The 16,319-nt window shown below is 42.4% G+C and overlaps 1 protein-coding gene across 4 annotated transcripts in view; it reads right to left on the minus strand.

Annotated features, from left to right (window-relative positions):
- ppp1r12a (protein phosphatase 1, regulatory subunit 12A) overlaps nt 1-15,962 on the minus strand; it is a 74,346-nt gene extending 58,384 nt beyond the window's left edge. For 3 of the 4 annotated variants that reach the window (XM_084049733.1, XM_084049735.1, XM_084049732.1), the window contains exon 1: nt 15,535-15,962. In XM_084049733.1, coding sequence (XP_083905859.1) covers nt 15,535-15,774 — 240 coding nt within the window. In that variant the 5' untranslated portion in view covers nt 15,775-15,962. The remainder of the gene's footprint in view (nt 1-15,534) is intronic. The other variant, XM_084049734.1, reaches the window with a different exon arrangement.
- Between the last annotated feature and the right edge of the window lie 357 nt (nt 15,963-16,319).

Here is a 16,319-nt window from a genome sequence, read left to right on the forward strand (position 1 = left end):
CTCCCTTCTCCAATGACTCCTCCATTGTCAGCTGCATCACACATGATGAGGAGTACAGAGCCCTGGTGGAGAGCTTCATAGGGTAGTGTGACAACAACCACTCCAACTTAACATCGGAAAGACCAAGGAGATGAGATGGTGGTGACTACCAGTGAAACAGTAAGATGCCCCAACTCCCTGAAGTAATGTAGTGTGAACTGTGAAGCTGCACTCACATCACATGCGAATCAGGGAGATTTGGGTTCAGAAACACCATCCAGACAATTTCTTCTAATCAGTTGGCTGGCTGATTAGAAGTGATTAACTGGCCTGACAGTCCTGCAGTATGACACTACTAAACGCAAGTTTAATCGGCTCCTTTGTTTACATCCGCTTCCGCATGTGATCATGTGAGATGGGATCACGTGAGGTGCTACGTTGCGCTGGGAGGCATTTCAAGTGCTGTAGTGTGTGCATGTTTAAGATTACAGAGAAGGGAATATGATCAGATTTAAAAATCGTTAAAGATCGAATAATTGATTTGCAAAAACCCTCATTGGTCATATCCCTAATATATAGATGAAAATATCTAAAATATCTTACTGCTTATCGACATACATATGATATGACTTAAGCACATCTATGGATCTGAGATGTTTATATCTTATAAAGATTTTGATTTACCCCCCCCTCAATGCATGCAACAGGCTGCTGCAGATGTTCTAACAATGTGTAGTAGCCACAAGCAAGTGTCCTGTTCTTTCTTTGTCATGATGGTATGTTTGGAGAGTAACATAACAAACACAAGGTATGCCAACAAACAGAACAAGCTGGCGATGAAGGCTAACTCCGCAGTTGGACTTTAACTGGACAATATAGAGATGGTTGTGGATGGGAGGATGAGAGGGAAGCTGGATGCCATCCTGGACAAACTGTCCCATTATTATGTGCTAGCAAAGATGAGGTGTATATTGAGCCAGTCCTTTGTGCCAGTAGCCATCAGGCTCCACAACCACTTGACCCCCCATATGAGAACTTTAAAACCTACACTGTCTGTTACTGACTTTTGGACAGCAGACTCCTTCAGGGATTCAGCTGCACCGCACTTGCACATGGGCTATTAGGATGTGCATTGCCGAATCTTGACAGATGCCCGTTAAGGCTAACTATTGACAGACTGTACATATATTTGCCCAGAATGTTGATAGATTGTACATAATCATCCAGTTGCTCACCGTTGACAGACTGTAGTGTATATACTGTATATTTATTCTCACATGCATGCATATTGCATAAACAAATATATTTGTTGTGAGAGATTGTACATACGGTAATATATTAACTCATAAACTCAGTGTTGATTGACTGTTAATAAATGAACATCAGTGATGTTGAGTCCCAGGCCCACTTGAATCTGTTTTTCATTAACTTTTAAACAGTTCTGTTCCATTCTGTAATTTTCACAACCTTGTGTCATGCTATCTGCTCATATGTTTTGAAAAGGCCTTGCAGTTCCTTTTTTCTGATGGAAAATTAAACTGGAAATCTAATTTCTGGAGTGAGACAGATGTGGACCGAAACGTTCAAGTGGCTGTCAGATGAACCAAAACATCATCCATCATGGGGTAAGGCTTTTAAAATAGCACATGGACCAAAAACAAACACTGCTGTATTTCAGACTGAATGGCCAACATAATAATGGGAGATAGGGCATCCTCAATAACAGCCATTGCTTTCTGACTGGGGAAGACCAATTTGCGCCCTTATAAAGCCACAGTACAGTATGTAGGACAAAGCAGCTTCTTCTGAATCTCAGAGCGGGCCTCTCCGTTTCTCCCTCTTTGCATCTCTCCCTCCCCACTATTAGCATGACTTCTCTGTGCACCCACCTAGTCAGGCAGCAGCACGGCCCTGGACTAGCATACCAGTGGAGAAATTCCCAGATAAGTAATACTCTGAGGCTACGGGCTTGCAAGCAATGGAAGATGTGGCCACTCCTCATTGGGCTACGTCACCAAGCTCAGAGGCACGGAGTCACTTCCACAAAAGGAATTCCTTCTTACCGCCTGTGTGTGTGTGTGTGTGTGTGTGTGTGTGTGTGTGTGTGTGTGTGTGTGTGTGTGTGTGTGTGTGTGTGTGGGGAGAGGAAAAAAACATTCTGAAGTAACAAGGGACAGAAAGACAGAATGCATTCAAGATGAAGGAGAAACCTTTTTAATGTCAACAGCGATTACACCAAGTCTGAACGGGAAAAAAACATATTTGAGGACAAGAACAGTGAAACCCTTCTTCACTGCAAGACAAGAAGAGTGTTCACTCTATAGTGAGTGTGTGCACGCACGCTCCTGTGCAATGGCATGGTTTGAGGTCGGGGGTCTTGGGTTAGAGCGCTACAGGGCGGCCAGCTGGGTTCCTAGTCTAGATGAGCCCTGCTGGGAGCTGTAACCAGGCTATACACACACACACACACACACACACACAGCTTTACAGCTCTAGCTGCTGCTACTGAGGATGACCATATATGGCCCTGGGATTCCCATGGAAAAAGAAGGCCAGGATTGAGGAAGAGAGGGGAGAAAAAAAGAAAAGGCCAGGGAGTTTGTAACTGTATGTTTCACTCTGGCGTACACACGGCAGCCAAAACAATAGTTCCACTTGAGAGCCAAGTTTGTTTCCATGTGAGGGGGGCACGAGAGGGATGGGGCAGAGAGGTCAGATAGCCACCAAGTCAGACAGCAGTAGAATGCAACCTCTGTTGAGGTTTCCATACAACATGACTCTTATGTAGGAGGACAGTAGATGAGCTCAACTTAGCAGTCAGTGACAGAAGAATTGACTTAAGAGGCATTGGGCATGTTCCCTGCAACCCTCTGACATATTGGCAATGTCTTTGTTCATACAAGCAATCACTTAATACTGGAGGTTAAAACTGACAGCACAGATGCCAGGGTCTGCCCTCCAAACATTCTACCAATCCATAGTGCAAACATGGATTTCCACTTGCCAGATTCGCCATAAAAGCATTGGTGTAATATTCACAGCTAGCCTCCCATGCGTCACAACACTGCTTCAGAATCAGAAATCAGATTCAACACATTATCTGTGGCACATTGCTCTGTGTTATCCAAGGGGAAAGGCAGATCTCACAGCTTTGGCATGGTAAAACTAAGTGCACTCTGATGAAAATGTATGAAAGTTTTAGGGTTGTCCGATATTGGCTTTTTTACCGATAACCGATATACCGATATTGTCCAACTCTTAATTACCGATACCGATATCAACCGATACCGATATATGCGGGGATTATTGTGATTAGGGTAAGCTCAAATTTCATATCACACACACCATATACAGTAAGAACTCCTGTAACTTATTTATAAAGCAAAAAAATATATATATATTTTTTTTTTTCAAAAACCGATACCGATATTTTCCCGATATCAATTTTTATGCTAATATCGGCCGATAATATCGGGAGGCCGATAATATCGGACATCCCTAGAAAGTTTAAATAGACTATATCAATATATTGTTCAAAAGCTGTTTTACTGGCAGTCGGTAGCGCTGTCGCCTCACAGCTAGAAGGTCCTGGGTTCGATCCCCGCCGGGAACGCTGTGGGTGCTGGGGTCGTGGTGGGGTTGATGAGAGGGCCTTTCTGTGTGGAGGTTGCATGTTCTCCCCGTGTCCCCTAGATACCCTCACAAAAACATGCAGTAATCCTGGTCTCTATACTGCCTTCCCCTGGTCAGCCGGGCCGACTGATGGGAAAGGAACTGGTTGGAATAACATGTTCCTTCCACGCGCTACGTCCTACCGGGAAAACTCCCCCCTGTCAGGTGATAAGAAGTGGCCAGCTCACTCATGCATTGAAGGAAGCATGAGCTCAGTTCGGGGCTCTCCCCAGGCTGGCAGAGGGAGAGTAGCGCCCAGGATTACAGCTTATGCAATTGGCACTGGGATTCAGAATGGGATTCACTTTAGAAGTAGCACAGTCGTGGTACCTGACACTGACATAACACAGAGTTCCCTTCCAAGTAAGAATGGTACACAAGTTGGGAAGAGAGCTCCACTTAATTTGAAACACCAACTTTCCAAGTGGAAGGGTGCAGTCTGCTGTGGATTTAGTAAATGGGTGTGTGTGTGTGTGTGTGTGTGTGTGTGTGTGTGTGTGTGTGTGTGTGTGTGTGTGTGTGTGTGTGTGTGTCAGTTTTAAGTTAAGACGGGATAGAAAGACGGGATAGATGAAGCAGGGCTCACTACTGGAACCTCAAAGAGGAAATGAGAAAAATAAACAGCCACTTCCTGTTCCTCTCTGGCTAACATCTCCCCAACACCCTGATCCCTCCCATCACAACCACCACTTCAGTTTATAAAGAAGAGCAGTTGTCCTGGAGCCCTCGTATAGTTGAGGGCATGCATCAGATTATTCAGACAAAACTAATTAAGACCTATGGAAGGGGTTTCTTCATACCAGACTACAAAAGTATTTTCCTTTCTGCGGTCTAGTATTTTACAGATTTCAATTACTTTTACGACCATTGTCTGGAAGCACTTAGTGTGGCCCTATACCTTAAGGCAGAGGTCTTCAACGTTTTCCAGGCCAAGGACCCCTAGGACCCCTAGCTGAGAGAGACGCAGCAGGGACCCCCTACTATATAATGTATAAAACTGTGTTTCAGGTAAAAACGTTCATATATTTTGTAGATAGCTTCATAGACTTGCAGACAGCACCATCATCAGTGTTGTGTAAATGAAGTGGGGTTTTTTTGTTTATTCGTTTACACATTATATTTTCTATTATTGTGTTGGATTCATGTTAGTAACATTAATCCATGAATGACTTACAGCGGCAGCGCGATGCGTTGCGAGCTTGTAGATCTGCTATTTGAGGACCCCCTAAGGGTCCCCCTGTTGAAGACCCCTGTCTTAAGGGATCCAAGTTGACTGGCTCAGTGCTGCAGTTTAGGAACATACATAGGCTATTAGCCTATACAGTGGTCCACATATTTTATTAGGCTCATTCATTATTCATTTGACAAGCTATTAACATCTGAACTTTATTAGACTCACTGACCTAGCCTTTATGCTTTATACAATATGGTAATCATATCTGGGCTATGATGAGGCTGTAATGCAGGGTGAGACATGTACCATATACTACAGTATAGACATTAGGTTGTGTGCAGCTGTTTGTTACTGGGAATTCTGACAAACAATACATAGGTCAAAAGTAATACTTTTATAGATTCCTTTCTCTGATCAGTGATACTATACAGAAGGAAAATGTATATTATTTAAAAAAAAACGTATGTATTTCATGTATGCTATATTGATTGCTGCTATAAAAAAAAAAACATTTAGCATACAAAGTTCTTTTCTATACCAACATCATGGTACAGTTAAATCTATAAACTCATGCAGCTAAAAGACGAGCCTATTTGTTTAAAGATAAGGAACATCTTTATCAAAGGCAGTTTTGCTCAAAAAGCAAGCTGTAAGAATTCTAGCTCCGAAGGCTGAACCCCATCTACTGACACTGCTATTCCTCTGTGGACAGAATATCGTTCATGTGCTCTTGTGCGCCAACACACACTAATGGGGCTGCACCACAGCAAACTGCAGTTTATTGGCAAACAATCACATAGGCTTTGGTGGCTCAGCGTAAACCAAGATCAATATCAAGAAAAAGAAATGTAATACGCAGACCGCTTCAAAATGCTGGACACAGAACGTTCTGTTTTCTTGTGCTGTATAACAAGTAGTATTAAGTACTATAGGCAGCAGGAGACATGCCAGGAGATAGCGTCCTTTATTTGCCAACTTCAATATAATGTTCTGAGCTCAGTTTGTCTGCAATGACTATTTTCATCTTTACAACTCATTTTGTCAGCTGAATGCAGCCAATTTCTTGATTAAGTGTGAATAATGTAATCTCTCCCTCCCGCAGACAAGAAATGGACACACACACACTCCTGTCTTAATTGTACTCCTCTCTCTAAGACAATGAGGAATTCACCATCCCAGGTCCAGGTGTTTTGAGTTCAAAAACGGCTCATAAAAACCACTCCACGTAAGGCATGTGACCGCAGCCGAGCAAACAACAGCGGGCGGGATGGCTTCAAGTAGACTAACCTAAAGTCAAGGACAGAGACTGTGTGCCACGGAGTGGGGGAAAAAAAGAATGAACTGAAGTCATCCCACAAACATTTCACAGCAGCTCAATACTATGCATAGCCGTGGCCCGTTTAGGCGCATGGGGGTGGAGAGGTGGGCAGTGGGCACTCGTCTGTCAAAGCCGTTGGCAGGGTCCCAGTCCTATTCATTTTACACATATGCGTCAACAGGTAGGTGTTCACCCAAGGCCATTCTTCATCAACCTTTGGAAGCCCTCCAGGATACAGTGAAAGCCTAACGTATGGATGAGAAATAACCTAGTCTGATTACACAGGAATACACGCTGACATCATCAGATGGAATCCAGGAGAGGGAGGGTGGGGGAGAGAGAGAGGCAGATATGGGATGGCAGCATCTGGTTTCAAATTAACTACTTGTGTTCATTAAAATCAATAGAGCACAGCAGGGATCATGTAATTTGAATGGAAGACGTTAAAAAATATTTGATTACATGAGAAGGCCTTGTGTGCCCCGGATGAAGGTGATGGACAAGGTCAAGTCCATCTCCCTAACCCAGCTGTCATGTCAGCACAGCACATATACGTGGCAATTGGTCTGACTCTGCTGAGGAATTCTCCTTACGACCCCAGGTGAACCAGTTTCAACCTGTAGCGACGCTCATACTTCCAAACAGCATCATCGTCCCAGAAACGAACTGGGAAAGGCAATAGCATTCAAACCCCTGGCCAATAAGAAAGACAAATAGAGTTGGAACTCTATAGGATTAACCAGAAAGAGATGGTGTAGATAATGTTCCAAGTTGTTTTAGCCTTAATGTCTGACTGTACCACATGCTGTTTACATTTCATTACATAATAAAGTATTCAATAAAAAAAATATTAATTAACCTAACCCGTGTTAGTGTTGTGTTATTCATCAGCCAAATCAAGTGATTTCACATTAAGTGAATTCAATATTGCCAATATTCAACTATTTTCCTAAGTCATCTCTGAAACCCCAGTTAGCTGATACTGTTCCTGTCTGTTCCTTCCAGAGATAGTGTGTAAGGAAACTACGTCGACGTGTCACAATCAGCAGATGACCTGACATGTTGGAAAGCACTGGCGTGCAAATGAGGACTTCCTGTTCTTGATTATGGGGTTGGTAGGGACGCTGAATGAAAACATCAGCGTGGCCTGCTCGACACAGTGGCACCTGCCAATTATACACAGGTAAAATGTCAATGTTCTGGGACCGAAATTAAAGTACACTGGCAGTTATAATTCAGTGGTGGATAACCAAGAGCACTCAATGAGATGCAGAAAATATTGGAAAGATAAACACTATAAACGCATCAAAACCAGTTTATCTGTCAGCAGGGAGTGTTGGGCGGGATGAGTAGGACGTAGGCTCTACGGGGCTCCTCAATGGCAAGTGAGTCAGTAGGATACAACAGCAGTGACAACACACAAACGTGTGTGGGGAGGACTTATTGGGGGGGGAAAGGGGTAAAAGGCACAAAATCATAACCAACTTGCACATGTAACATCAGTGTTACAGTGTCTCCTGTATTGTTAAAAAATATTTCGAAGAAGTGCAGGTCTACAAGCTAACAAGACATCACGATGGGCTGTGTTTTGATATTTTTTGCTATCATTTTGCTAGTGGTTAAAATATCAGAAAAAGACACGTGTGCATGCGTGCAGATGTGAGGGGTCTCTCTTTGTTAGATGTAAGAAAGGGGGGCTCCAAGGGGAAAAAAGCTCGGAGGATTGGGTTGGCAATTGAATGTTTGGGCCAGACAAAGAACAAAATCTAGGTTGTCTAGTATATTCCTCTATGAATTATTGAATGATACCATAATGTATTCTGTATTATGTTCTGTTACAAATGCATGACTGACTGGGAGCTATCAACAGTGTTGTTGGATCATAACAAAGAAAATAGAAATTAGAACAAAGAAAGCTATGTGCACCTTGCACACATTACACAAAAAGGTGCACTGAATGCATTTTGTTTTCCTGAGATGGGTAGATATCAAATGCCTTGAGATGGCACAAGCAATAATAGATGGCTTCTGAGATCCTGTTACAGCAGAAGGCCACAGCCTAAATGCTGTAGCACTTTACCATAAAAAGCCAGTGATACAATTACATTTCATTCAGACACTATTCCTAATGCTGTTGACCTTTACTGGGTCTGTTTCACAGCCTCTCTTTAGGGCAGTAGCTCTTCTCTGCTGGAAATGTTATGTTGAGTTGTGGGTCCACAGCTTCCAGAGCTGCACAACAGGGGAGGTGTTGCGTGAAGGCAGATAAGCAGTGATAGTCTGTATACTATTCTCTGTTAAGAATGAAAGCCTCTATTGTTGTAATAAAATAATATATTACAGGGATTCCGCCAGACTAGTTTAGTGTCTGCGCACAGCAGAGATTGAATTGGCCAGCGCCAATTCAGACTAGACGTAAGAAAAATATAGGCTACCACAATGGCATAAGGTAGTTACGTTTTCCATCATGTATGTTTCACCAACCCATCAGACGCCCTATAGTGCTTGGCAACGTGTCGTCACCACGGGGGGCGGGGGGGCGTGGCATAGTAGCTGCAGACATATTAGGGGGTAAGAGTCAATGTTAAGTGAAGCTGTTTATGACCCTCCAAGATGTCCGCTGCTACCAAGTGACACTTGTTGACGTCCCCTTCAGGATTCTTTACAACGCACTATACCCTCAAATGAGAACGTGCACTGAGCTGAACGATGATTATATCGCTCTCTGGATAAGAAAATGCAAGATATTAATGTCGCAAAATTTAACAATTGGACACTCCAAAGCAAACGCTCACCCTGCATGTACAGCTAAAGAAAGCAAACATTCATATATTTGTGCAACATGCTAAACATTACAGCAATCAAATGTGAAGATAATAAATTAAAGTAGCAAGTGCCAAAGATTTGAGGATTCTCAGTTACCCTGTATCTTTTTTTCCCCACAGCATTGTCTTAATACTAATATAAATAAATAAAAACTCAACAGAAACTTAAAATTAAGCTTGCAGTAGTTGTAGAATACTGTATATAAACAAAATGTCTAAATGTTTTGTGTTTAACTACTAACACAAAATATCCTTTAACTACTTGATATGGCCAAATGCTCTGTAATATTGTAATTAAATGGAAAGGGAAAAAATCCTGAAATGTTTTCGCCTGTGATGATGGCATGCCAGGGACGCCCGGGTTAATGTGGTTAACAGTCACAAGGTCTTACGGTAATTATGTAGCCATAGCCAATTCAGCAACAGAAATAAGTAGCATTGCTAGGGCTACTAGGCTTTCCTCCATTTGTGAACTACCACAGCAGGTGAGAAGGGATGACCAATGGGGGGGGGGTGCATAGATGCTCTGCACACCCTATGCCTGTAAAACATGGCCATATCCTCTATACCAGACACGCATAAACACACAGACAAAATGAGCATGGCTACTAACTGGACGCCATGATGCTTTTATCAGGAGGAGAGGGACTCATCGGCAGCATCCCATCCTGCTCCTCTCATTGGCCAACTGGGAGCCTGTGGCACAGCTGAGAATCTCAGCGCTGGGTTTGAGCTGCAGTAATTATGTAATGTGTTAATATTACTGGTACTGGTCTGGATGACAGGATCCACGCAGCTCTGTCTCACTCTAAACTGCCAAGCACTGCCTAAGGCTCTCTCTCTCTCCCTCTCACTTTCTCTGTTATGTAACTCCCACTGTACATGCAAATCCACCAACACAAGTGACTAGCAACCTGCAGTAAGTCGTTGCCATGGGGATTGGTGAAAGATAATGGTAAATGTAGGGAATGGATGAGCATTTGGGCATTTTTTATAAATCTGCATCTTTGAGTTGTACGTTGCACACAACTGATGTACTTGAATGCAGTGTGCAGCAGACAGAGCCTTTTTGAAAAACAGTGTAGCACTACTTGATCAACACAATAGTGTATGAGAGGACCAATCTATTTTGCACAAAAGCTGTCCGTTTGTCTGTCTGTGTGTCTGTATGCACCAATATATGTGGTGGCGTGCACACTGGGACTCCATTGGAACTCAAACTAGGGAGATCCCTCTATCTCCATATTGAGTTGATTTGTCACATGGTAGGTACCGCACTGGGTACCCTGGCAATGAGTGCTCAGTACTCTGACAACAAGTACAACAGGTATTTCTTAAACGACTGTGGCATGCATTCCCATTTTGCGTTATTCTCTGCTTACATTGTTCCTGAGTGGGCCGGTGTCTGTTGCATGCAGTTTTTGTACAATAACCATGATGCATGGTTGCAAAATGCACTACCTTTCTGCAGAATTTAAAGCTTGAAATATGCTCAATGTGGACTGTTTTGTTTTCTAAAGTCTTCCCTTAATTTTACATTAGTTATTCAGTCGGTTACCAAAACATTATTTAAACGTCTGACATTAGTCGCTGAAAACATCCCTAAGTCATCCCCCCCATGATCCACATCCAGCACAGGCAAACCTAGGTGAAACACTGATTTAGAATGCTTTTATTATTCGTTTTACATTTCCTGTTAAATCAAGTCCTAAACAGACAGTGAATAATGTTTGTGTTGCCTAAACGGTTAAACAAGTACCCGCCCCTATCCCTAGTGTAATGTCAACAGAGCATATGCAATGTAAAAACTCCACACTAGCATTTTTAGCCGAGTTGACACATGTCCATCGACAGTAAAGAAAAGGGCCAGGTGTGGGTCAGTGATGAGATTTTCATGCACAAAGCAGCGTGCCCTGCCTCTGTCCCCCACTAATGGCCTTGATCGAGCTCAGCGGGCAACAGTCAGCTGGGCCATGGCATCACATGGGGAGAGGCAGGCAGGCCAGCCAGAAAGAGAGAATGACTAGAGGGGAGGGGGTTAGGTGACAGCTGAGGAATGCTTGCTCTGCTCTCCCTTTGCCATGGTTTCCACAGACTGTCATGTGAGGAATGCACGACAGGACTCAGAATACTACCCTCTCAGACTACCAGAGACTGAGACCGTCTCTGGTCTGCTGCTAGGACGACAGGACTCAAAATACTACCTTCTCAGACTACCATAGACTATGAGGCCGTCTCTGGTCTGCTACTCCCCCATGTCTGTCCTCCAACTCCTCTTTGACACTTCACTTGAAGCACAATAAAACTTCAAATAAAAAGAAAATATCACCTACATGACAAGGTAGCAAGCAATAGTTTCTTTCTCTTTGGGTCAAATAAGTTAGAATAACATCCCTACCACAGTAGTAGTTCAATGCTCCTTTCCAAACCCCTAACCACCAAGCGCTCAAGAAAGCTAGAAGCAGCCTTCAGTATCAGTGGAATCATAGTGAGTGAAGATGTTCATGAGTCGTACAGATACAAAATCATCATAAGTCCACGGTATGCCTCGCTGAAAGACTCAACCACTAGCATCAATGCAAGCTTATGCCAGGCCTGCACTACAAAGCATCGCTACATACTCTGACTCATACCCAAACTTAGTATCATCTCCTGAAACCCAGTGAGGGGAACTTGTGGTAGTGATATTTATATCCCTCTCCATTAGCCAGTGTTGGGAGCAATCACTGTACCCAAGGAGGAGTGACCCCTCCTATACAAACATGACACACTTAGCAATAAATCAAGAGGTCACTGGTCTATCACAGAGGAAACATGAGGTAATTAAGGCACCAATGAATGTTGAATAGCTTGTGGTGTTATATGTAATCGGCAAGCCAAAAAGCGGTTTTGATGATGCAAAAATTCTGTAGGTGTTTCTCAATGATAATTGGCTTCGACACTGTCAACTGTAATTTCCCAAAATGCAGAGATCCTGTTGATGTTCTGATTAGTTCAAACATTTTAATAAATAACAGCTGTGCATTGTAGTATTCCTGTATATCAATTAATATTGCAGAACTATTTATAGATATTCCAGTCCCTAGTTGATGGGTGAGGTAGACAGTAGAGTGAGCAGACTATAAATATCCTGTACAAACCAAAAAAAGCACAACAAAGAATAAAGTGATGAAGACATTATTTGATGCAAGCATCAAATGGCTCTCGCTATCCATCTTCCCTTCACACACTCGTCTGAGCAAATCAACATCAGCTTGACCTGCCTGCAATCCTAGGATTAGCACGTTAAACACAAATCCTTATATTGCTTTCAACTCCTTTCTAAGACCCCAAAAGCCATGGATCACATGCTGGCCTAGAACACACAGCAGCTTCCCGTCTCTCCAGAGATGGTTAGGTTTGAAGAGCGGCACTGTAAATTCCTTCGTCACTCTCTAGCTCATCCCTGGACATCGGTCCAAAAAAAGGCAATGTTTCCACTGTGTGAGTCTGCACAGGGGGCTTGCTAATTCCATACATACTGATGGTGGACAGTGGACACTGAACACAGTAAATGGGTGCATTTGGTACACTATCAATTAGGGCAGCAGCCATCAATTATTTTCTTAGCGATTATACTATTGTTTACTTTATCGATGAATCAATAAGCACATTTTTATATACATAATTTCATTTATATATCAATGATTTATTTAATGTTATACTTCTTCACAACGTTGTCGTGCAAAAATAGTGACAATAGCCCATCTAGCTTGTAGAACAGATATATTTCACTATTTTTTTATCGTTTTAAATTGTTGTAAACATTTTGCCAATAATGGTATACCCAAAATAGGGATTGATTGGTGAATTAATTATTTTTTATAATCGATTAAACTGATAAAAAAAACTGATAGTTCGATTAACTGTTGCACCCCTACGATCAGTCTAAAAACAGAGGCAAACTAAACCTGTCCAACATCACAAGATAATATTAATCACTTGTCTTGGAAGCTTCAAAAAGCTTTGAAACTGGTGATGTAATTAAGTGCTGGACTACGTATACGTGCAAGGAAACAGATATGCAAAACTACCTATCTCAAGATACACAGAACAGTACTCAGACAAGACATCTGGCCACTGAGTAATGATATGACATCACCAGGGATCTATGCAAGTTTCAAACACTTTCATGTAAGAATTATTCTTTTAATCCTTTGATCATTTTGGCGCTCGTTTTTTAAACACACTGTGGCTTCGGCTTAATCTTTGTATAAGGTTAACAGTATGACAGACATGATCAAACTGCAGCCAGTAAATTAGTTAAGTAGTAGTTTTCCCAGAAACCTCATTATTGTGCTAATTCATAAACCTTACTTTAACAGTTATTGACATGTAATCATTACAATTATCTCCCTCAAACAAGTCAATGGTAGGTGCAGGCAGCCATAATCATCTTGGCCTGATATAGCGTCTGAATGCCTAGATAGATTAATCTTTCAGACATCTAGCAATGGTATGGAATCTTTCAGACATTTAGCAGTGTTATGTAAACATGACAGTGGATTTTCACAACAGGAAACGTGTAGACAGTCATGAAATAAATAAAACAAAGTACTTTTAGACTTAAACAACTAGTCCAATAATGTAATAATGTTAGCTACTGCACTTAACTGTTGTTGAACTATGTAACTGTATATTAAAGCATACTTGAAGCAATACAAGTTAAACAACTTCAGTGGAAGTCTAGTGTAAAAAACACTCACACTGCCAAGTCACTGTCAAGTTAGACAGGTCTCGTTTCTGCTGGTCAAGACAAGCTGCAACAACTAACACTGTCAGCGAGGAAACCTGCTTCAAACATTGATTTGTACCATGTTATTGTTTGTTCGGTTGTGCTGTCACTTGTCACGTTGTTAAAACGACACTTTGGCTGCAACTTGGCGTTAACAAACGTTAACCAACGTCAGCTGCCATTTTCATCATTTGGCTGTGCATAACGGCTAGCTTAGATAGCCAAGGGCGTAATCATCAAGCTGTTAGCCTGCTTGCAAACGTTGACATTAAGACCAAAGGTTAGCTTAGCTTGCAAATACAGATTTGTTTCAATCTCAAACCAGATTACGAGATCAACATGATTTCTATGTCAGAAGAACACAAGCGAGCCATGCAGCGAATGAATTAACCGTTAGCCCTTGCGACAGCTAGCGATAGCCAAATGAGCTAAATTAGCTGCTAGGATGCTAATCCAACTTTAGCCTAAACTCTCTTGGTTAACGCCAGTCGCAGCTGTTTATTGGCATTCGCATATTTCAACCAACGTGCGAAAGAAAAGCAATACTGTAGCATTAACGTACATTGTTTCACCTAATGTTAACCATCACTTTTCGTTAACTGACATAACGAATGGACAAGTAACAGTCAACATGACCAGAGAATAGTCTCAACCAGGCTGAAATGGTTCATCAACAACACTACTTTGACCGACCCAGACAATGAATTGACACAAGCTTCTTGTTTATAAACTGACATGGACCTAAAGACCTCCGCTATGTTTTGTCTCACAACATGGTTGCGTTCAGGATATATTGACATATAGTCTGATGCTGATGATATATGATATAAACCGGCTAGGCTGCGGTGATATTGCAGCATTTACACTGAACCCAATCACATACACATACTGCCTGGGCTAACGTTTACAGTCCATACCAAACTGGATCAATCAATGAAGCAAAGCCAAAAACATCACAGATCACACACACACTCTGACTGATCCATTCATTGTGATGATTGAACATGCACACATAAGTTATTGGCAACAAGCACTTATATAATGTCAATATCAGAGGTGTTACATATCAGCAGCAGACAGAAGAAGCTAGAATGGCACCATCTATGGCTTCATTTATAGTATAGGCCAATAGTTCTCAAACTTTTACATTTCAAGGTCTCCCCATAACTCTGACAATGTACAAAAGGAACCAAATGGACCCTAACGCGTCCATTTGGTTTCATTTGTACACTGTCAGAGTTACATACTTGTAAGGGTCAATTTAGACCCCCCTAAAGGAACCCAGAGAGTCCCTGGAATCCACTTAGAGAACCACTGGTGTAGACAGTGCTCAGTCGCGCTAGCCTTTCCATTTAAAGCTCGACCAAAAATGACGTATTTCCAAGTAATAAAAAGTGGAAAAGTACGTCATGATGTTTTGTCTAGAGCGAAAAAGACAGACTCTTGCGCGACTATACGGGGCTTTAATATAACATTAAAGCCTCTCACTGAGTGTGTGTGTGTGTGTGTGTGTGTGTGTGTGTGTGTGTGTGTGTGTGTGTGTGTGTGTGTGTCGAAAAGAAAGGAGAAGAGGACGGAGGTGGTTACATAGGTAAACAACACAATGAGAGAGAATGGCTTCCATTTGACAGGTGTTTCCAGCCATAATAACGGTTAATAAAAAATCAAATAAAAAATATTAATAATAATAATAATAATAATAATAAAACAAAATAACGGATAATGAAGTCCCTGTAAAAAAAACAAAAATAGAAGGAAAAAAAAGGCCGTTCAAAAAAAAACACCAACGAACCTGGTGGAGGGCGGTGAGCCCGTCGACGTTGGCGTAGTTGATGTCGGCGCCGCGGCCGTCGAGCATCCGCAGCACCTCCTCGGTGTCTCCGCTGGAGCAGGCGGCCAGGAACACGGCGCCGTCGTCGAACTTCACCCTCGTCTTCTTCTTCTTCAGCACCGGCGGCTCCAGGTCCGTCTCGGAGCCCAGCCACCGCTTCAGCTGCTCGTTCCGCTTCTGCTTGGCGTCCGCCATCTTCATTCCCCCCGGCCTTCGCTTCTCTACTAACTACGCCTCTGTCTCGTCTGTTAGCCGAGTCGAGTCTTTCGCCTGTGTGTGTGTGGGGCGTCTTATCTTGGTTGTCTTTTTTTTTCCACGCAGAGAGAGAGAGAGGGTATACTTTATAGTGCCACTATCCCACAGCGAGCGCTGCACTGGGGCGTGGGAAGGGGGGTGCTGCTTGGGTCGTGGTGGTGGGCAGTGTTGCCAGATTGTGTGAAAGAAATAAGCAACCAGGTCTATGAAAACAACCACACGAGCACTCTAACCCTATGCACATTGGCTAATTGGAAGCTTTTTTCAAAAACTCTTGCAAAAAAATATGGAATATTTTTTCTAACAACACAAATCTGGTACGGACGGCTCCCTGGCACAAAACATTTTCAGATGGGGTTTAAGGACAAATGATTAATACTTGATTGAATACTTTATAACAGTTTTTTTAAGCACAGAAAGTTCAGTTCTATAAGGTCTGCTAAAAGGATTAAACCTAAGAAAGCACTATGGCTTGTTTCCATTGGGGTCCA

This window comes from Gymnoscopelus microlampas (genome assembly GCF_963454915.1).
Source record: "Gymnoscopelus microlampas genome assembly, chromosome: 23".
Taxonomy (NCBI): domain Eukaryota; kingdom Metazoa; phylum Chordata; class Actinopteri; order Myctophiformes; family Myctophidae; genus Gymnoscopelus; species Gymnoscopelus microlampas.